General features: G+C 43.4%; 1 protein-coding gene across 4 annotated transcripts in view; it reads left to right on the forward strand.

Moving 5' to 3' along the window:
- The window catches only part of CBFB (core-binding factor subunit beta), a 68482-nt gene that overhangs the window by 21133 nt on the left and 23332 nt on the right, over positions 1 to 24017 (forward strand). For all 4 annotated transcript variants that reach the window (XM_090062443.1, XM_090062444.1, XM_090062442.1 and 1 more), the window contains exon 4: positions 12796 to 12912. In XM_090062443.1, the coding sequence (XP_089918569.1) occupies positions 12796 to 12912 (117 nt within the window). The remainder of the gene's footprint in view (positions 1 to 12795; positions 12913 to 24017) is intronic.

The raw sequence follows: 24017 nt of genomic DNA on the forward strand, positions 1-24017 counted from the left end.
TCCAAATGACAAAAGCAGCACAATTGCCACTGTAGCTGGCTGCTCCTATTGGGTGGTGTCAGCAGAAAAAAAACTAAGGGTTTGAATGGGGATGGAGGTTGCCAGAATAAATTGAAACATGTTGATAGGAACCATGAAGAAGTCTCTTTCCCATTCCCAAGTAGCTGAGGCTCTTATGTCTTTACACCTCAGTTTTAGTTAATAAAAATGAACTGATTTGTTATTTTTTTAAATGTAATTACAGTCTAGTGTAGTGGTTCTGAACAAATCAAGCTTGCTTTTGCCAGTACCTCTCTTTCTATCCTGCGTTGTAGGGAAAGATTGTAATTTATTTGCTGCCTTTCCCTTCTCCTTTCCTAGGTATGGTCCACTCTGATGGAGCTGTTGCATTGTCTTTGGGGTTGCTGGGGTGAAAGTGAGCAGAACTGGGTGAGAGTTGAAGGACAGAAAGAACAAGATACTTCTTGCCTCTCCCCTAAATGCTGTGGTTTCTAGCACAATTCTTTAGTTGCTGTTTTATCTTCCAAATATTGAGTTCATTCTAGTAGGTGCCATCTTGCTAGTCACTTCTGGTGTTTACTTTTATAAGTTGAGAAATGTTGGTTGCCATTTGTGTATGTGTAGAGGGGACCCCCCCTTTTGCAGTTTTTCATACTGCTGTAATTGCATACTGTTATTTGCTGTTCTGGAAACTTGAAAATAAGGTTGTGTACACACATTCAAATAATCTGGGAGAGTTATCCCAGATTTGTTCTCCTGATAGGAAAAACTTATCCAAATTGTGTATACAAATATTCAAATGCTGAGGCCCTGAAGAATAGGGAACTTGCAGTATTGATACTGTAGAGCCAAGCAGGGGGAGGAGGCTGTGCAACATATCAGCATGCTTTGTAGGCTCCCTTAGTCTGCCTGGTGACAGATGGCAGCAGTACATATGGCAACCCAGATTGTGCCACAGGGAAACATTGGCTTACCCTGAGCAGTTGGGCACAGCAAGCATGAGGACTGTGGTGTGTTCTCTGATGGAACAGCAGAGTCCAGCAAGTGATACACTGTCTCCCTGGCAGGGGTGGGTGCTGGAGGGCTGTGTTCTCTTCTGAGAGAAGTCACAGCATGTACAGAAACTCCTGCGAATAATTAACCCTGGTTGTTCTCAGGTTATTTTTCCCTTGGACTGGCCTTCTTTACTCTGGGAGAAAAAGTCTTAACATTATACACATGTGGCTTCTCATGGGAGAGCAGCAATTCTCCCAGGAGAAACTGAATGTTTGTACAAGGCCTAAGATGAATTTCCTTACCAGTTTAAAAAAATTTCATGTGCAAAATGTATAGTCTAACATGGCAGAAATCCCATTAGTTAACTTTGTTTTCTGGGCATAATCATTTGTCAGTGGCATGTATGCATCATTTCAGTAGTCTTAAGAGCAATACGACACTGGAATAAGAGCATTTTTTTTAAGATGCACATATACCAAATTATAATAAAAGAATTTCAGTTTTTAGAAACCTTTCGTTAGGGGAAGAGACAGTAGAATTAAAGTTCAAAAGCTTTTCCATGTAGGAGAATCTAGCTATTGTTATATAATGATGGGTGACCATCAAAGTTCATATTGGAAAACCCCAAACCATATCACTTCTTTGAAGTAATCCATGTGTCCTGTGCTTTCTTGATGGCTAGTTGTTCCAAGGGTCTCTGTGGTTTTATGCATTCCTTGTGAGGGTTATGGGTTGAGTTATGAATTTTGGGGATGGGGGGGGGGGGAAAGAATACAGGCTTCTATTTGCTGAGGTTGAGAAGCAAACAAGCTATCTTTATTAAAACCAGTAAAATAAATAAATAAAAATAAGAGCGAGATATGCACAACTGTTGGACAAAACAAAGGGAACTTTGACATTATAGGAGATGCCTCCATATGCCAGTGCATGTATTCAGGACCTGTAGACTGTTTTAAGAGGTATCTCTTCAGAAAATAATTATGGGTTGGTAAATAACTAATTGAAGAGTACTATGTTAGTACAAGTACATTTCCATCTTGTCTCCACTAACTTCTAAACATAGAACTGACAATGATTTTAATTAAGAAATACAACTTTTTGTGGCACTCATGGCTAATATCCATTCTGCCATTTGTTAGAAGTGTTTTTCTGGCCACTTTAGGTAATTTACAACTCCTAATAACTGATTTAGTTATTTGAACCAAACATTTAAGTTTTGGAAAAAGTATCATGTTCACATAGTTGTTTTAGAAAATTAGTAGAAAAAAATAAAATCATACAATTAGTAGTCTGGTTTGCAGTTTCCTGAAAGATGAATGAAAAAATTCTGTGGTATTCAGTTTAGTAGGAAAAATTTTGTTTTTGTGTGTGTTTGTATGTTGCATTTTTGCTTCATTTTTAATTGAATCATGGAAACCAAAACTAAAAGACATTTGTGGAGTATTTCACTAACGTTAATACCATATTGAAAGTGTTCTGCCACCATTTTGAGCTTCATATTTTACTGCTTATGAAACAAGTTTTTAACATGAGTTCACAAATTAATTTGATTACTTAATGGGATAGTAAAAAAGGATGACACTCCATTAATATCCAGACATGAAAATCCTTTTTAAACATGATCACCTTCCAGACGGGTCTTTTCCAGGACACTTTTTTTCTTGTAATAAGCAGTATATATAAATGTCAGTAATGAATTGCTGAGTTGCTTAATGGCTCTCCAACATTTTTTGCTATAGAACAAGACTTTTGGGAGTAAGCATTCCCTTTTATAATACTTTGAGTGCATTCCTGCTATTTTGAGTGGGCATACTGGGGGAATAATACTATTTGTTATCCAAACACTTCTTTCCAAAATTGGAGTGCTAAAACAGATATTTCCATTGCTGACATTCTTGGATAGAACTTGTGGAAATTTCATTGATATTTTTTTTCCCTTAAAAAAAAAAAAGTTTATATTTTGACCCTGAAAAATAATTTGGCATTGGTACATGTAAATTTTAAAGCTATAATCTAGCCATTTGTGTACAAAAGTACTCCATCAGTACATCTAAAATGTCTTAAAAGTAGCATTGTTTTTCTCTTCCAATTCCCAAATAAGTATGGCAGATGATATGCTTTGCCAAAGTTAAAAACAGAATGAAATACTTCTAACATCTCATACTAAAAGGTAATGGCGGGCTGCAGCTGAAGGCTGGGGTCAGGGCAGTGCCGGGCTCTTCTCAGCGGGGGGGCAGGGCTGGCGGTGGCACTGGAGGGGGACTGGGGGAGCTATGGAAAATTTTGGCGTGGCTGCAGCCTACCCTATGGCCCCCTCCCAGCACCACTGCCCTAAGTGCAGCCCAGCCCAGCCCTCCACTGGGAAGAGCCTGGCACCACCCCAGGCCCAGCCTGCCCCCTCAATGTGCAGATCCTGGGGCACGCCCCCCCCCATGCTTTCCTGAGGTGCACGCATCAGTGGGAAGCCCCCCATGCCTTCCAGACAAGCTGCTCTCAGCTCTGTCCCCAGCTCCGCCCCAGCTGTGCAGCACCCACCCCAGCCCCACTCCCTCCCTCAACACAGGGGGCCTTGATATGCTCCCCTCCCCCACACACCCCTTCCCACCTTGCTTTCCATGCTGCCCAGCTGCATATTGGAATCTGATCAATATTGGCTGATACAGCTCATTGAAAATAGGCCGTTGGTATTGGCCCAAAAATTCTCTGTCAGTGCACCCCGCGTTAATTCATATGTGTGTATCTTCTGAAGTTACTTATTTCAATGTACAGGCATACCTCGGAGATATTGCAGGTTGGGTTCTAGACCACTGCAATAAAGCAAATATCGCAATAAAGCGAGTCACACAAATTTTTTGGTTTCCCAGTGCATATAAAAGTTATGTTTACACTATACCGTAGTCTATTAAGTGTGCAATAGCATTATGTCTAAAAAAACAATGTACATGCCTTAATTAAAAAATACTTTATTGCTAAAAAATGCTAACCGATGGAAAAATGGCACCGATAGACTTGCTTGACGCAGGGTTGCCACAAACCTTCAATTTGTTAAAAACACAATATCTGCGAAGCGCAATAAAGCGAAGCGCAATAAAACGAGGTATGCCTGTATAGTATTAGACTGGACAAAGGATATTTTGCTCTGGTGGAAATACATGGGTGTTTATAAAAACTCAACTTGTTAATTGTTTACATACAAAAGCTATGCAATTACTTCATATAACTAATACTCAGATAAATCATTTTTAATACTTTAGTTTCCCAGATATTAGCAAATTTGAAATACTGTTGATTATCAGTTCATATGGATTTACTGAATTATAGTTTCAGTTATTTAAAAAGGCATAATTTATCCATTAGTTTTTCAGAGGTCTGACTTCTTTTCTAACCCTTGAAGATCAAATATTGACAGTTGTTTTGAAAATAGTATTTTTTTTTATTTTGTCTAAAATGCTAGACCAATACAAGTATAATAACATAGAAGATAAGTGTCCATAGGTAATGTTCTGTTAGGTTTACTTTTGTATGTTTGTATGAGGAATTGAACAGTTGCTATTGGGCTAACAACAGAGTAAAATAAGTTTTGATTTTGGAGTTTGAACACTACTCTTCTGAAAATTCTGGGAAATGCTATACAAAATTGCAGTTCATAACGTGATGCGTCAATGACATAAAGCAAAGGGCAGAGTGGTAGAGCTGAGGTCATCCTTTACTAAGGAAACTCAAGATAATTGAAGGTGTTTAAATTGGAAGCAAGCTGAAGCATCATTAATTGGCTGTTTCTCAATGAAAAGAGGAAAATCAGAGTAGTAAAATGGTTTCTGTTGTCTGCAAAGGATGCTGAAGTTACCGAGTACGTGCTGGAGGGGGATAAAGGAGAGTCACTGGTTGGGGATGGTACCAACTCTGTCAGGAATCGAGTAGCTTCCATTGGGTGCATCTACACATTCATTAATGTGCTGTAATTACAGCACATTATGTTAGTGCCTGTAATAACAGTTTGAATTTTATTAGTAGATGTTAAGAGTTATGAATCCAAAAAGGTGACAAAGCCAGTAAGGAAATACAGATTGCCTGAGCAAGGGACTAACGTAAGAGGGATGAGGGTGAGGAGGGGAACGCAACTAGGTTACAGAAAATGCAACGTTAGCCAACTAAGCAAAAGGGTGGAGGAAGCTGAGGGAGGGGATTCGCAGCACTGAGAGAGAAAGAAGATAGATGCACATAACCCGCAGGTTGAGGAAAGTTTCTCAGTCCATATAGAGACTAATCGCGGGGGTCCTCTTCTGGTGGAGCAGGGTGGTCCATTGCTGAAGATTCTTCTCAAAGTGAACTCCATCAGGTGCAGAGGGGGGTTCAGGCAGTCCCTTCTGGGTCTGGTCTGGTGGCGGTCCATCTGGTGGAGTCGGTGCACTGATGATGGCCCGTGGTGTGCTCCACATAGATGTCACGGGACCAACGGATCATGTCTGATACCATCAGGCAGTGCCACAGTTTAACATAGTGACAGGAGACATGGCAGACACACAGGACGCTCTTGTTGCTGGGGTCCCAGGCTCCGAGCATTCCCACAATGAGCGCGTCAACTGTCACGTCTTAGCTGTGGCCCCTTAGGATGTCAGCCAGCGGGGCGTACTTCTCCCACTTGCGAGCCTGGGTGTTGGTGAAGGCTTGGTGCCAGTTCTCAAAGGCGATGGTCACATCTATGATCATGATCTTCTTGGCCTCTTTGTCTGTGATCATGATGTCGGGGTGCATCTGGCTCTCAGCCCAGGACAGTGCGGTTCACGGAGATCTCCTCTGCTGCAGCCAGAATGGTCCTCAGCAGGTGGTCCTGGACAGCGTTGTGGTGGGGCTGCCAGGCTCTGGCATGTGGCCTACAGCTGCCACACCGTTGGCACCTCTTGTCCCTGTGGCCAAAGTGGATGGCCCTGTTCAGAGGCAGGCAGTTGAGGCTGGTGCGGTGGAGGAAGCGCCAGTTCATGAAGCATGCGAAGCTCCCACTGGGCATGAAGTGGCTGCTGGAGTCCTGCTTCTAGGTGATGTTGAAGACCTTGCCCTGGTCGGGTTTGGCCCTTAGGTTGCCGGAATACTTGTTGCAGACAGCATCCTTCGGGAACCGCTCCAGGAAGATCCTCATGAGGGGTGTCACAGTGACGCAGTTGTCTTGCAGGGAGACGGTGGGGCATAGAGCCGAACGCATTGGAGATGTCCAGCCATGTCACCACGCACTACTTCCTGTTGGAGAGTTGTATTTTGTTTGGAGAAAAGCAACTTGATCCTAATGTGTTGTTAATAGTAATATAAAAGCCTGTATCTTTCAGTGTATTATTAATAAAATGTTTATATCAGTGTCAGTATACACTGCATTTATTTGAAAGAGAAAACTAAATAGCGCAGATTTAAATTGGCATTTGGATAAACAGGACAGCTGTTGTGACCTGTGCTTTGACCACTTTTCCTTATTTAAGTTCAGAAGATTTGTGCGAGTGATCAATATTTTAAAGTATTATCTGGAACCAATATGCTTGGGTTGATCTTTTAAAGGTGTTTTTCTTCTTCCCTCTCCACCCTCCCTTCCCCCACAACTACCAATTAATATACCTATCACTATGCCACTGTTAACCATCCTGTTTTGCCCCAGATATTTCAGCATTTTACCCATGTGCAAGTACTATTTTTTGCTGGTTTAAAAAAAAAAAAGCAAACAGTAGGTTTTCTTTCTTGGTAGTTCTCCCATCTCCCTTCTTCCCAATACCCTAAGTAACAACTGTTTCTGCAAAACTAGATGTACAAGTGAAGTGGGGGAAACCCCAGAAAACAAACCAACCATATGGCATTCTTTGGTTCTCATGTAGATATCCAACTAATTTTAAAACCATGTAAAAACTTGGGGGAAAGTGCACATAGGTTAATGTATAACAACGTGTATATTTGAACAGTTTTGTGAGTTAGTTATAGATGAATGCTAACTTTTTTGAATATGTGATTACCTTGAACGGGTTCTGTATTATTAACTAGTGGGAAGTGGAGAAAATCAGGATACGAGTAATTAGGATGATAGTCGGTCTTATTAACTACTGTGATCTCTTTCTCACTTGCAGGTAATATTTTATAGATGCTTCTTTTGTCATAGGCAGTATTCAGTAAATTAAATATTTGAATGGTAGTTTTCCCTAATGATTTAATTTGGGTATGATTCAGGGGCAGGTGGCATCAAAACTGAAATTTAGTAACTATGATCAGTCAGTTGACTGAGTACTTATCAATGGGGAGAGGCATGTGATTAGACCACGATGATGAGTCAGAGATTAGTGTCTTCGCAAAGAATGCATTTTGGTCCAGTATGCTGGGAATATAATTGAAAGGAAATAGGAATGGGGCATACCAGTTCCTTGAAGACTTTTCCTGATGGATCAAGTTTGTCACACTGGCTGTGGCTGCTATTAGTGTGCTGATTCACTAGTCAGTGGGTGGTGAAAAGAACTATGTGCAGTCACTGAGGGAGGAAGCAGCTTAGTTGCTTTATGGAAAAGGAACTCTTCTTTCTGTAACTGCAGGATGTCTGGATGAAGCACACAGATAGCATATCTAAAATCACGTCAGGCATATACCCTGGTATCATGTGATAAAGGCTTACCAGAGGACTAAAATAGGATGTGAAACTGAGAACTAGGTTTTGAGTTTTGTATTCAAGTAAATCACTCTTTCAAAATCATTGAGAACTGTTTTTTCATATAGTGAATAAATGTAAGGGAATCCTCCAGTTTTGGTTTTAAATATGTATGTCATTCTTCCTCTTATACATCAGCTTCTTTCCCTTTCACAGTAGCTGGTTGGTCATCATGGGGCACTGGACTATATTATTATTTTAAGAAATAATTTCTAATCTAATCAAGGAACAGCAGTTATACCTACAGATGGTAGCAGAACTGTGACATGAGGCAGCCTTTGTCCTAAGGTCAAAGGGAGTGCCTTTTGTTGGCCTCAAATTTCTGCTTATACTTGGCTAGTCTAGGCTATTGAAGCTTGCTAATATGTGTCTTTGTTTCACATTTCACAGTTTGCTTTTGGCTTTCTGCCAGAAACTGTTAAACTTGTATTGGCCACATGTGCATGTCACCAATTCTGTGTCTTTCATAACCCTTATTAAACAAGACCTTGCACATTATACCAGTGGTCTCCAAACTTTTTTGATCGCGCACCCCTATCAGTAAAAAATTTTTTGAGTACACACCCCCAATCTATGTATATTTATTTATAAATTATCCACATGTACTACTGTACTAATATATTATGTACAATATATGTAGATAAAAAATATATATAAATAGAAGTTCTAATATTTTCTTCTCACACCCCAACGGATTATCTTGCACACCCCTTGGGGTGTGTGCACCCCACTATAGAGACCACTGCACTACACAACTTTGAGAATGGATGATGTCTAGAATGACCCATTAAGGAATGCAAGAAGTATGCTTTCAGAAACTACTGGTACTGTTGCTGTCTGGAAAAGGGGGTACTGTTGCAGTAATCAATTGCTTCAGTACATTAGGGTACTCTGGTTCACTGAAGACAATATCCACTGTTTGCCATTTTGTCTTATTTTTTGAGCGAAGCACAGAGGTTGTGCGGTTGTGCTCATGTTTTAGGGTTCAAACCCTGTTGCTGATATTGATAAGACGGAAAAGTTAAATGTGGTTTTAAAAAATCTAGTATTCTGAAGTTTGTAAATAACAGATCTTCAGTTTCCAGTCTAACCTGAGTTTTGTATTATTTATGATCCTGTTTCACTTACATAATCTCCTGTTGTTTTCTTCACGGTATCCCTGTCTCATGTAGAGATCTGTATGAGAAATCCCAATAGTTGTGTGTGCCTGTATGGCATTTTCTGTATACCATAAAACCCTGGACTAAACATGAGATCATTAATTGCCTTGGGGTTTTGTGATCATAGTAGCTGAGTCTCAAACACAAATTTATTTCAGATATTCTCCTGACAAACATTATCAGCAAAGAGAACTGACAATGTATGAAAGAACTGATTAATCTTGAAAACAGATTTTCCTTTAAGCTTTGAGGATATTGTTGCTAACAAAACTAGTTATTGAGCTAATTGTCATCACAGACTAATAATTACCAGTTTATTAGGAAAAAATCTTGAGGCTGACTAGAATTGTTGTAGTCTTCTTTCACTGGCTTACTGTGATCCGGTAACATCTTCTGGATAACTGACTTGAGCATGTGAGTTTGTAAGAGATAAAACACTTTGGATTTCGAAGTGTGCTGACATAGATTGTGTGATAACTACAAAGCAACAAGAATTTATTAAGATTCTGTTGAGTTTGGAAATTGGAAAGGGACCAGCAGAGTTTTATATGAAAATAAGGAAATACGTGGTTAAACGGTTTAGGCTACAACAGTAGGTGGTTTCCCTTCTTCCAGAAAGAGAGAAAAAAGAAAGAATCCCTGTATGCCTTTTTCTGAAAGAAAGGAAATTGCACCAATGTGCATGATTTAGATGTTTTGAGGGGAGGGGGTGGCATAAAATATGTGCAGCTGGCAGAAAGAAATACTCTGGTTTTATTCAGTAATGTGTCTGTCTGTTTGTAGTTCATTACTAATTCAGCCTTTCAAATAAGTTTTGGGGGTTTTTTTTCATTCTTGAGATGTAAAAGTTGTGGAAATAAAATGATTGAAAAATCGAGTGAATCAAAATCCAGAATACAATCTATGTACTATCTTGCATGGATATTAAGTTCAGTCTACTTTGTGCTGCTTGTAACTGTTCTCATAATGCAGATAATTGTTTTGTTTTTTTGTTAAATGTATCATGCAAGTTTTCTTAACAGAAAACTAGAGGGTTTTTTGGTAACTGCATAGGGGAGAAATTGTCCATCAATGTACAGTCCGTGGGTTGACTCCATGCTGTGAAACCTTCTTATCCAGCCCATGGAGCTGGAGGGGTTCCAAAAGAGTGGGATGGGAGGTGCTTTGCCCATGTAGCAGCCAAGCAACAGGGGGGAGTGGTGACTGGCTTGGCTCTCATACTTGGTGTTAAGTTCTGTTAATGCAGCCCCTGCTACAGAAACAATGCCTGCCCCTGGCATAGGGGAAAAATTGATGCTCTTGGCACTTTAACAAACAAACAAACAAACAATGGGGCAGAGTTTGGGAATGTGAATTAATAAACTTCTTCCACATATTTATTTAAAACAGTAAAGGCTGAAATATTTAATCATTTATAATAATGTTGTTGCTAATTGACACAAGTCACCAGTTGAATAGCATATAAGTAATTACGCAGTTGCTACATCAGTTTATTGTATTCTATTCCTTTGTGCAGGCAAGATTAAGCCATTCCACATGAAATTAACACGATGCAATAAACTCCAGAGCAGTTCAGCTACTCCCAGGTGCAGCATCTACATATATGCTCAGGACAGCAGTAGTTTGAGTTGCTAGATGTTGTTTTTTTGTGGTTGCCCTGAGTCACTAAAGGATAGAGGTGTGGAGAGGGGGTGAACATGTCACCTCAGCCTCCCATTTATTTTTTAATTTCCTATAGTGGTAAAAGTCCAAACATTAGTTTTTTAAATGCCTAGCTAGAACGTTTTGTTGGACTACAGAACATACGGATTTTAAGCAATATGGACAATTGTGAACAAAATCCTGGATCAAGATCTTTTGATTCAGAAGCTTTGATTCATAGATTGTTAGGAGCTGGAAGGGACCTCGCAGATCATTGGGTCCAGCCCCCCTGCTCTAGGCAGGAAGACAGCTGGGGTCAAGTGACCCCAGCGAGGTGACTGTCCAGTCTCCTCTTGAAAACCACCCGGGTAGGTGACTGCACCACTTCTGGAGAGAGTTTATTCCACAGTCTGGACACCCTGACTGTGAAGGAGTTTTTCCTAGTATTAAGGCTGAAGCAGCCTTCCAGGAGTTTGCATCCGCTAGTCCTGGTTTTCCCCAGGGGCATCCTAGTGAACAGTTGTTCACCACGCTTCTGATGCCCACCTCTGATATAGTGGTAAACCACTATCAAGTCCCCTCTCAACCTTCTCCTCTTTAGGCTAAAGAGGCCTAGGTCCCTCAGCCTTTTCTAGTATAGCTTCTCTTGCAAGTCCCTGATCATACCAGTGATTCTTCTGATAAAATGTAACAAGTGAAAGTCCTGAGAGGTTTACAACTATCTAGGAATTCTACTTTTGTTGGGTGTTCAAAATCGCTAGCAGCCCTTCTTTATCTGTTTTACTTTTCAGACATTTATTCACATAAGCTTCTATTCCAGATACTGTTTGCCTGCAGAGGAGGGTAGAGTATCTACTGAAAGCAGTTGGACATTTTCATGAGTTGCACTGTACTATAATGAGGAGGGGGTGGTGGGGTGTCTCTTTAAAACTGATGTCAACAAATGTAACCAAGCTCCCTTAACAGAGTATCTATTTCTTTTTTAAATTTCCTGTGGGAAGATGAATGTCTGGTCTTTTGAGTAGAAAGTACTTTTGCTTTAAATCACAATATCACCTATCACTATATGGATTGTAGGTTCTTAGTGCTGCATATTGTTTCTCCTGCTCCTTTAAATGACACCATGAATAGTATTTCAGTAGAAATCTTTAATAATTGTCATTTTTAAATAAACTGTTCAAAAAATATTAGAAAAAAACTTCAAACAATTGGCTTCCTTGTGAGGAGTGGGAATTAAAATATTACCTCAGTCTTTGTGGTTTGGTTAGGGCAATAGCATTAAACTTGAGCTTTTTAGGCCTAAATGAAATTGATGGTTTTCAGTATTGGGGAAAAATGAATTTCAGGCAGAGTAACAACAAAATACAGCACCTGTATAAGAGTAGGAAAGCCAGTCTTCATTTAACTTTTAAAAACAAATTTGTGGTAAATCATCTTTTCCTGGTTGACTGTGTGCCACTTTACACATCAGACTTCCTATTACGTTTACATGTAAAACCGAAGGTGCCTGTAGATGTGCTGGGAGGCTGCTCCAACATGCTGCAATTACAGCATATCAGAGCAGACTCAACGAAGTCTGCTGGAGTGTGCTAATTAGTGCTCTAGCAGCCTCTGCATCTTGTGTATCAACATCCACGCGCTTAAAAAATGGTGGTAGGGTGCTTTAGATCAGGTGCTCAGGGCAGTGCAGGGCCTAATCCCAGTGTGCGAGGTTAGACTGAGGCAGTGTGGGACCCGATTGGGGTGCACACAGCCAGGTGATGGTGGTAATGTGGGGTGAAATCAGGGTGGGAGTGTGTGGGGCTGGGTGGAGCCAGCTCTGGGCAGCTGGTTGAGGCTGTTCGAAGTCCTGTCCTGGCTTTCAGTGGAGACTGCATGGGGCTTGCTCGATAAGCTTTAGTTAAAATGCCTCTGCTACCATTTTGAAGCTCAGGGACATTGAAATACAAGATACTGGCACTTAATTAAAGCATATTCCCACCCCTGGAGCACATATAAAACCACCCCAAGTGACTTTGTGAGCAATAATGGAGTTATAACTGAAAACTGGGTATACTAGCTTATAAATGAATGCGTAACATAAAATAAATTTAATTTTTGTAGTAAGCAAAATACAGGGTCCAGATTAGTATCTTGTAAGCATTTGAGTAGAATGTAGTTCATGGGGGAGTGAAGCAGTTCCGTGGAATTTCAGAGTATGCACTTAGGTAAGTGTTGTATGTAGCTTTTTTTTTTTTTTTACACTAGTTATAGAAATACAGCAGTATGCTATCTTTAGTGTGTATAAATGCTCTTGAATTCAACCCATATATGTTTGCTATGTTTCAGGTGTACTTAAAGGCTCCTATGATTCTAAATGGTGTCTGTGTTATCTGGAAAGGCTGGATTGATCTACAGAGACTAGATGGTATGGGCTGCCTGGAATTTGATGAAGAGAGAGCACAGGTAAGGTAGTCTCAAACCCTGTAGTCTACCCACATAGTCCTGTTTGTAAAAATGTGCAACTACTAAGAAGATGTGGTTTCTTTCAGAAGAGTGACTATTGTTCATTCAGGTTTCAGATTTAATAAGAGATCACAGGAATGCTCTCTAATTTTTGTCTCTTCTGCCTTCAACCTTGTGGAAAAAATTTAGCAGGAAACTTCCAGTCTGGAAAATCTACAAAAATAGATGGTTGCACTTTTATAAATATGTTGTAAAAATAATTTGTAATTTCATTTGGGCAGGGACTGTCTGTGGCAGTGGTGCTCAACCATTTGGCCCTGGGAGCTGGGTCAGTCTGTTGGCCAGATCGGGCCCTGCACACCAGGACTGGGCCCCATGCAGTCTCCACTGCAAGCTAAAATAGGACTTTGCACAGCCTCAGCCAGCTGCCCAGAGCTGGCTCCACCCAGCCCCACACACTCCCACCCTGATTTCACCCCGCATTACCACCATCACCTGGCTTTGTGCGCCCCAATCGGATCCCATACTGCCTCAGCCTGACCTTGCACACTGGGATTAGGCCCTGCACTGCCCTGAGCACCTGATTTAACATGCAGGGCCTAAAATCCTTTTTATCTGGCCTGTGGGGTACCTCATGTGTCCAGAACTTTGGCAGTAGGGAGCAGCAATTTTGGATCTTGGCTACACAGGCCAGACCTGGTAGATCTGTTCTACAGGTTACATGAACTATGAGGCACTCAGCAGATTTGGACAGTAAAACATCTATGCTGCTGAACTGAGAGTACGGGAAAATTATTGGCAATCTAGTATTAAAAAATAGCATAGGCATCATTTAAGACTTGTAAAAATTATAAAGAGCAGTGGCTATTACCTAAAATAATTGAAACAAGCCTATTCCAATTCACCATCATCCAAGACATTTTCTTTTTCACAGTAGATTTTTGTCCCCCACTTCCCAGCCCTTTTCTGATAGTGGATGCCTTGGCTTTGTATAGATATGACATCTGAGAAGTCTGATAGTGTAACTCAAGTGAAGTGATACTTAGGCTTGCTTTCTAGACAGTATATAGGAGCACAGTAAACACTTGCAAAGTACAGTTCCATTTGTCAGGCAAGATGACGCTCTGAAATTTATATAATATGTTAAAAGTTGATTGCATTACTGGAAGGAGGTTTAGTCTGCAGACTCTTTTGCTTCTTAAGAACAGCTTTAGATCTGAGTTCTTCATCTCTTATCAAAAAAGAGGATACAGCAGTTTATCACAGTAAGTGTCTGTGCTGCCTTGAAGACTATAATATGTTATTGCTTTATTTTCTTTGCTGCAGAAAGGAATAGCAGTAAAGATCATGTATCCTCTCTCTTCAGTGTACATGTTGTAGGCATTGTTTGTATTGTTTTTTATATTGTACTGATCATACTGAGTGGTTTAGAATGGCATGAAGATGAGGGCCCTGGCCTGGGGCAAACAGTTTCTAAATAGCAAGAAAAGAGAGGTGATGGATGCTGTGGAAAGCAGAATGATTTAAGCGCCTTGTTACACCTTGCACTGAGAGGCATAAGTGTTGATCTGTATTAGTGCTAGCTCAAGTTTGGAGCAGTTGCATGTTAAGGCCAGCAGGGACTTGGAGGACTGAAAGGGAAGACTCCTTCCTCCATGCTGGACTCCTCTGGGCTCCCTCCAGCAGAGCACGGAGACCTGTGCAGCAGGGAGTGGGGGAAACAGCAGGCTCCAGTGCGGGTCTTCCCCTGCTGCAAGTACTGGATTTGCAGGTGTGTGGCATGGAGCCCTGGCAATAGAGGCAGCCGAGCAGAATCCACTCCCTCCCTCTACACAGGGCTGGCCAGAGCCACACCCCACTGGGCACTTGCACTGGGCATGAATGCCCTGACCTCCCCGCCTGCTGCTGCTGCTGGCAGTGGGGCCTGCATGCCATGGGAGTGTGTGAGGGGTCCCTACACCCCCCACCCTCCCTCGTGCCCTACGCAGGCACACCCTGCCCCCACAACCCCACTTACATGCATATACCCTAACATACCTTACGCCCCCCTACACAGCCACACCTTCTCTCAACACCCCCCCACACGCATGCATGCACACACATGCACACACAGTAAGAGTGAAACAATTTTATAATAAAATATAATAGGTGTTTGACTCCTAGTGTATGATTTGGTTCTTAGATGGCAACCCCCACTCCAAAAAGGCGTATTTCGGGGGAGAGGGGCTTCCAGTGGCAAAGGTCAGGTTAGGGGGCAGGACTTCTGATCCCAGTGTGGTAACCAGGGGCCAGGGCAAGTGTCAAGGGGTGAGACAATCTGTGTGGCCCCCAACAACTTGCCAAAACTGTTAAGCTGCCCTCCACCTGAAATAATTGCCTGCCTCTGTTTTAGACATTCTTCTTCACAGGGATGAACTAAAGCCTGTGTGTGTGTGTGTGTGTGTGTGTGTGTGTAGTTATACATGCACATGCATATATATGAGACATATATACTGATGTGTATGAATATGTGTATATATACACACGTGCACCCCCAGGCATACATGTGCGCACACGTGTATATTAAATGTATGTATGCATGTCTATGTATCAATATACATGTATATATGCCTATACATATACACATATGTTACTACATACACGTGCTCATATACATGCATGTAGACGCATGCTTTGACTGAACCAATGCTTCTCCTGGGACCAAAGCTGGAGGTTCCTGGCTAGAGGGTCTTGTCGCTCAGCACAGGGTCAGACCGATTGCCAGATTTGAGATCAGGAAGAAATTTTACCTGGGGTCAGAACTCCGGAAATCTTCAAGGGGAGACTAGACAGTTGCCTTGTTGGGGTCACCTGACCCCCAGTTATCTTTCCTGCTTGGTGCAGGGGGCTGGACCCAATGATCTTCCAAGGTCCCTTCCAGCCTTACAGTCTAAGAGGATTAACTGGTGCTTTAGTTTAATTCTTTTTACCCTTTTTCCCTTAGGTAGGGAAATAAGTTTTGATCTATTAAAATGCATGCATATTAGGATTATAAAATGCATAGATGGATATACCTTGTAAACTGAAAGAAATAAACCCGTTTTTTTTTCATATACTTATTCCCTAGAACCCCATCATCAATGTACACATGCCTTTGATGACAGGGTGATAGGCTTCTAAACAGCAGTCACAGTTACAATTGGTGGTTCCTCCTTCAACTACAGGATGCTCCATAAAATTATAGAAAGGGTTGTAACTGAATTTTGTAGGAGTTTTTAACCTCTGTTTCCTGAAGACTATATGTCTGCTACTCCTGAAAATCCCAAGTCACATTTGATATAACTTTTCCCTTTTCTTTTACCCTTCCTTTTGGGGCTTGTCTTGAGACAGATGGATACTGGAATTAATTAAATGATGGTATATACCATCTGTTGCACATTCCCATGGAGGAGTGCTTTCTTGGGATCTTTGGCATTGTGTGGTCTCTCTTAGTACCTCCTAAAGACAGCCCAGGCATGGGTTCTTGAGTAGGGGGAGGAAGCCCTGACTTCCCAACTCTGAGACGTTAGACTTTTAGTCCCTGACCCTCCCTGGCCAGCTGTCTTCCTTCCAGTTCAACTCCTGAGAGATAGACTTTACTTCTCCAAAGGGAGAAGAATACAACCCAAGCAGCAAAACAGGCATCTCCTTTTCATCAATAAAGGCCTTTCCTGGGGGCAGAATAAAATGTTTTTATTGTTTCTGGGTAGGTAGGGTGGAGGGGGCATGAATAATTAATTGCCTTTGCCAACTTATGGTGTCTCAAATATAAATACTTGTAGTAAGCAGTGAACCACTGGGTTCCGTGCATTCTGACTTTACAAAAAACGCTAGATGTTCAAAAGATAAGTTCATGGTTCATTGTCTGGTGCATATGGTCACATTGGAGGGAGCTTTCACTTTTTTTCCATGATTGGTCTACTGTGTCCTAGTCATTTGACTAATGCTGTGTTTGGTGGGCTTTTTTGTATGAGTGAAGGGGACTGATGCATTCAATTTCCACAAAGTATAAACCTTATTTAAATAAAACAATGCATCTTTTAAATTTAAGATTTCTTTAAATTATAAAATGATAAGGTATAGAAACTGTTTGACATCCAGACAGGCCCAGCTGTGCCTGTTTGGTCAAATGATACAGTAATCATGTTGGAAAATTAAGGCGTTTTTAGCATGAGTATTCCCAGATTAGACGAACCTGATTTTTTTTTTTTTTTTTTTTAAGGCCTCTTAGGGTTTCTACTCATTTTTTTTCCTCTTGTGGTATTTCTGCAGAAAGTAAAACTATGGAGGAAGGAAGCCCTTTCTGTCTTGTAAAAATGAAGTTAGTCTAATCCTAGACCACAACCACTAAAATACCTCAATTGCAATAATGCTATTATTGCTTGGTGTTACTAGAGGGTAGAATTAAGACTCTTTGGATCCCTTAGCTGTGAATTTACATTCCCTAGCATGTCTTTATTGCTTTTAAGTGTAACTTGAAGTCTGAATTTCCTGACTTATATATATATTTGTTTTCACAGTATTCCTGTAATGTATTTTATCCTTAAGTTACTAAAACATATGTTTAACCTTAACTAGTTTAAACAGTATTTTTGTCTTAAAATGTATCTCTGCATTGAACCTGGATTTTAATGAAAGACTCTATCTTCAGCCTCAGATGGTAGTCTTTTCTTGGGGTGCCTAAATTCAGAATGTAAAGAGTAAAAATATACTAAGGGTGCTGATCTGTAAGGTATATGATTGTGCAAACTCGATTACAAATGTGTAATCATTCTTTTCAATGTCTTATTTTAGTTATGCCTTAAAATGAATGATACTGTTATGGTAGATAATCATGTCTGTCATAGAAGTGCATAAGGACCAATCAGGAATTAATCTCCATGGTGCTGGGCAATGCACAGACATATAAAAAATGGTTCTTTAATACCTTGTTTAATTTCCCACTTAAATCTCCTTAAAAGGTTAACATACATAAATAAAATATATACTCATTTTTGAAGTTTCATTTTGACCAGCTTTCAAAAATCTAGGTACTATTCTTCTAGTATATTTAAGTTGCAGCCTCTGAACTGTTTCTCTAATATACTTCCCGTGTCCCTTTTTCACTTTTAATTTTCAAATAGCTGAAATCTTTATTTACTTCCACTTGTAAAACTCTTGTAGTAATATTACTGTAAGATGACTGCCTGCTATATTCAAACTCCAAAGTAATTTAAGTTATCCTGATGCATATTATACAGTACAGTGCCTGGGACAGCCACCATCTAAGTAATTTCATATTATGTTGTCTAGTTGATACAAGTGGTTTTCTCTATTGTGTGAAAGTTACTTTATAGAGATAAAACTGTCCCTGCATTCTCTTGCATTTTCAAATCTCTTTCTACTTCACTTCATAGGGAATTCAGATTAAATTCTGTCACTTCCATTGTTTTGAAATAAACTATCCTCTTCTAGGTCATAAAATATCTAAAGGATGAATTGCACATAGACATTTTCAAAAGATATGATGACAATTAAAGTATTTCTTTTTTTTCAAAATTAACATTTTTGTTATTTTACAGATATTGTAGTAATCTTCCCATTTATTAAGCAACCTGTAGATTTTCACCATTGTTATTGAAAGCCTATACTCAGCAATGAGTTTATATGTATGTATGTTTAAATACAAATAGTCTATGACTGGCTTCACTAGGATGACTACTGTAAGACCCTGACTGAACTGAGGCAAAAAATCACATATTTTGAATTTCTAGGTTTTTGGTAATTTGTCTGTGCTCTGTGACGATGTACATATTTTGGTATAGCACTATGCAACATACTTTTGCTAAAGCTCCTGATTTATCTAAACCTTATTTCTGTCAAATTTTCTTTTCCTATCAGGTTGCTGCAGTGTCACTGAGATATAATTGTGCTTATGGATGGCAGCCTGTCTTTCTTACTGAATATTTCCTGTGTTATGTAGAGACCTCAACTGTTTTGCTTGTTTTCCTCATTAATCTGATAAATGTTGTCAGCTGTAAAAGCCAACTTTTTAATTTGATTAATTTGTATTTTTTGTGTGTGTGTACAGCTCACTGGGACAGATTTGAGGCGGCATTTGGAGGGATGGGACAAAGGCCTTCTATAAAAGATTTTCTGTTGATCCACTTTATTGTAGGCCATGACAGCTTCAGTATGAAATTTATTACTTGGAAATGACACCCTCACCTTTTTCCTAGGTACTAGTGAGCCAGTCCTATAGCCATCAATAGATGCCCACTCTAGGTATCAGCTTACTGAGTCAAAATACTGCCAAGGTTTAAAAGGTTTTGAAGTAACTGGCAAGTGAGTACATAAATATTATAAGAGCTTAACTTCCATCCCAAAACTGAATTCTTACTTGAGAAGATGGAATAATTACTTAATGATTTTGGTCCCAAAAAGCCTTTCAGAAAGATTTCATTCTTTGACTATATAAAATGATGGAATTTTCCAATCTTCTATCTAAACAGATGCATTAACCCCTCACCCAAAACAAAACAAACCCACTTGTGTATATCCTTCTATGATCCAAATGGTTGAAAGATATGGGAAGTTAGATGAGTTACTAGATCAGTAATGTTCAGTCAGAGATACTTTTAGGGAGGACTATATGTTTTTCCCATTAGGTTTCACCTGTCTTGAAATACTGTTTTTTTTCATTATACAAAAAGTCATTTAAATTCAAGAAGTAGGTAATCCTAATTTTCTGTATAGATCCCCTACATTTAAAAATTAGGATAGTTTTTCTATACTCATCAGTCACCAGCTTTGCCATCTATTTTGCTGCTGTCTTTCTCCATTAAAAAAACAAACTCTTCCCTTCCCGGAGGTAAGCGGGCTCATGGTGGGAAGGGGTTAACTCCTCGCTCCCTGGGAGGAGGCCGCTGCCTGGTGCCGGGCCGGGTCAAGCCCCCGCCCAGGCCCCTACTTGGCCCAGCCCCCAGGGAGTGACAAGAGAAAGAGTGGGGTACTCACTAGTCCCTCTCCTGTAGGGCAGGGCCCCCCAAATCCCAGGCAGGGCCCCCCTGGCCTGAGAAACCAGCGTTCCCCGATGGCAGGCCCACTGCATATGCGCGCAGTTTAAAAGGGCCTGCCAAACGGGGGGGGGGGGGAAAAAAAAAGCTCAGTTAGGCTCCAGAGTGGAGAGAGATGCACGGGTGAAGCCCGCTGCGCCCCCGCTCCCCCGAAGCCCCCCAGACACCCCCTCAGCAGCTGCAGAGCCCCCTGCCGACCCCCAGCACAGCTGCAGGTAAGCGGGCTCGTGGTGGGAAGGGGTTAACTCCTCGCTCCCTGGGAGGAGGCGGCTGCCTGGTGCGGGGCCAGGTCAAGCCCCCGCCCAGGACCCTACTTGGCCCAGCCCCCCAGGGAGCCCGGCGACCGGAGCCGTGCGAACAGGCTGCGTAAACAGGCGCTCGAGTTAGCGCGGAGTTCGTGCAGGAGAGGGCGTGGGAGGGCACGAGACCCTGCCTGCAACCCCCCAGAGTAGTCGGCCCCAGCCGTAGCCAGCCTACCAGAGGCATGACACGGATGGGCACGCGCCGCACCCTGAGGGTCCCCTTGGGCTCTGCAGCCCCCCCATCGGGCACCTCAGAGATGGCCGCCAGGACGGAGCCCATGGTTCCGGGCTCCACGCAGATGGAGCCCCTGGCTCTTGGCTGCGGGGGCTGCCTGTCCCTTTTTCAGGCTCTGGGGCCTGGGAGCATGGCCACCTCCCCTTGCGGGGTCTGCTCTCTACTGGGGTCTCTGGCGCGCCAGCTGGAGGAGCTCCAGGCCACAGTCCAGAGACTGCGTGCCATCAGGGACTGCGAGCAGGAGATAAACTCCTACTGCCAGGCCCTTCTCCCCCGGGAGCCGCAGGGGAGAGCACTGTCTCCCTCCAGGACTAAGGAAGACTCTGGGACCTCCCGTTCTGCCCAGTCAGGGGCATGGACCAAGGTGGTCAAGGGCCCGAAGGCCCGCCGCACCAAGGCCCCTCCCTCACCGGAGCTTAGCAACAGGTTTGCACCTCTTGCAGCCCCAGCAGAGCCTGCTCAGTTGCCGGCTCCCGCAGGCAACCCAGGCTCAACCACAGCTACTGCCCCTGCTCTCCCCAAGTCAAAGCGAAAGGTGTTTGTTGTGGGAGACTCTATCCTGCGGGGCACTGAGGGGGCAATCTGCCGCCCCGACCCCTTAGCCCGGGAAGTCTGCTGCTTCCCGGGGGCCCGCATCCGAGACATTGTGGAGAGGATCCCGCAGCTCCTCCGGCCCACAGACCACTACCCCATGACGTGGGCACCAATGACACAGCTCAGAGCACCCCCAGCCAGGTCATGAGGCGCTACAGGGATTTGGGAGCGGGGCTTAGGGGTCTGGGAGCTCAGGTGGTGTTTTTGTCGATCCTCCCAGTCTCGGGCTATGGGCTGAGGAGGGAGAGGAGGATCCACGCAATGAACCAAAGACTGCGGAGCTGGTGTCATCGGGAAGGCTTTGGCATCCATGACCACAGCCCGCTCTTTGGAGAGCGAGGTAGCGAGCTGTTGGGAAGAGATGGCCTCCACCTCTCCCCCCTGGGGAGAAGGCTCTTCTCAGCCAGGCTGGCTGACCTGCTCCACCGGGTTTTAAACTAAGCCCGCTGGGGGATGGGGGGACTACTGCCACTGCTGGCCCGCTGAGCGACCCTTGCAAAGCCAGCAGACCGAGGCACTTAAGGGAGCCCACCCCTGCCCCAGCCCTGGCACAATCTGTGGGCAAGGCAAGAGCCCCCAAGGGCACACTTGCCTGCCTGTACACTAATGCCAGGAGCCTGGGAAACAAGCAGGAGGAGCTCATCCTCCTGCTCAGTGCAAAGAATTATGACATCATTGGGATAACAGAGACCTGGTGGGATTCCACCCATGACTGGACCACAGGTATAGATGGCTATACCCTGTACAGGAGGGATCATGTTGACAAAAGGGCGGGGGTGTAGCTCTCTATGTGAAGGAAAGCTACATGTCCCTGCAAGCTGATGTTGGCGACCGGCATGGACAGCTAGAGACCCTCTGGGTAAAAATTCGTGGGAAAAATGGCACAGGGGACACAACGGTGGGAGTCTACTACAGACCTCCCACTCAAAGTCCTAAGCTTGACCAGGAGTTCGCCCGGGAACTGACCGAGGCCACTTGCTCCAGGACCTTGGTTGTCATGGGTGACTTCAATTACCCGGACATCTCCTGGGAAGATCACTCAGCAAAATCCGAGCGGTCGCAAAGCTTTCTCTCGTGCGTGGATGACCTCTACCTGACTCAAGAAGTCTGTGGGCCAACGAGAGGCAAAGTGCTGCTCGACCTGGTACTGGCTACGGGGGACGACCTAATCGGCGACCTAGTGATCGATGGGAAGCTGGGTGACAGCGACCACGAGCTGATCACCTTCACCATCCGCCGTAAAGCTGGCAAGTCAGTCAGCAACACAGAAGTCCTTGACTTCAGAAAACCCAACTTTGACAAGCTCAAGAGGCTTGTCGGTCAGGCCCTCAGGGACCATGACCCCAGGGAGATGGGAGTTCAAGAAGAGTGGTTGCTTCTCAAGGAAGCGATCCTCAATGCACAAGCTAAATCTATTCCAACACGGAGGAAAGGCAGCAAGAAGGCACAGCAGCCCTCCTGGCTCTCCAGGGACCTAGCGGACCTCCTGCGGCTAAACAGGAAAGCCTACAAAGGATGGAGGACGGGATTCACCTCCAAGGAGGATTATTCTGCACTGGTCCGGTCCTGCAGGGAGCAAACCAGGAAAGCCAAGGCTGCAACTGAACTCCAACTAGCTTCAGGCATCAAGGACAACAAAAAGTCCTTTTTCAGATATATGGGGAGCCGGAGGAAAAGCAAGGGCAATGTTGGACCCCTGCTAAACCAGATGGGGCAACTGACACCCAGGAAAAAGCCAACCTATTAAATAGGTACTTTGCGTCAGTCTTTCATCAGTCCCGTGGGACGCCCATGCCTGCTATGGGACAGGGAGATCCGGGTGATGGGGAACCCCTACCCTCCATAAATGCTGACCTCGTGAAGGAACACCTTGAGAAGCTGGATACCTTCAAGTCAGCTGGCCCTAATAATCTGCACCCCAGGGTACTCAAGGAGCTGGTGAGCGTCATAGCCCAGCCCCTGACACGGATCTTTGAAAACTCCTGGTGCTCTGGCGTAGTGCCCGAAGACTGGAAGACGGCGAATGTGGTGCCGATCTTCAAGAAAAGGAGGAGAGTGGATCCGGCAAACTACAGGCCCATTAGCCTGACTTCTATCCTGGGGAAGATCTTAGAAAAGTTTATTAAGGAGGCCATGCTTGATGGACTGGCCCAGGCTAACATTCTAAGGGACAGCCAGCATGGGTTTGTTGCGGGTAGGTCTTGTTTGACCAATCTCATTTCCTTCTATGACCAGGTGACCTATCATCTGGACAGGGGAGAAGAGATTGATGTCATATATCTTGACTTCAAAAAAGCCTTTGATCTGGTATCCCATGATCACCTCTTGGCCAAACTGGCTAGTTGTGGCCTTGGCTCCACCACGATCCACTGGCTGGGAAACTGGCTCCGTGGTTAGACCCAGAGGGTTGTAATTGATGGCAGTCACTCATCGTGGTGCCCTGTGACCAGTGGGGTCCCTCAAGGCTCTGTCCTGGGACCCATCCTGTTCAACATCTTCATTAATGATGTGGACATTGGAGTCAGGAGTGGACTGGCCAAGTTCGCCGATGACACCAAACTTTGGGGCAAAGCATCCGTGCCAGAAGATAGGCGGGGGATCCAGGCTGACCTGGACAAGCTCAGCAAACGGGCGGACGAGAACCTGATGGTGTTTAACACCGAAAAATGCAAGGTTCTCCACCTTGGGAGGAAAAACCTGCAGCATCCTTATAGGCTCGGCAGTGCTACGTTGCATAGTACTACAGAGGAAAGAGACTTGGGGGTCATCATTGACCACAAGATGAACATGAGCCTGCAATGCAATGCTGCGTCTAGTAAAGCAACCAAAAACGCTGGCTTGCATCCATAGATGCTTCTCGAGCAAATCCCGGGACGTCATTCTCCCCTTGTACTCGGCCTT

Source organism: Crocodylus siamensis, chromosome 9, assembly GCF_052110815.1.
Source record: "Crocodylus siamensis isolate JL-2025a chromosome 9, ASM5211081v1, whole genome shotgun sequence".
Taxonomy (NCBI): Eukaryota; Metazoa; Chordata; order Crocodylia; family Crocodylidae; genus Crocodylus; species Crocodylus siamensis.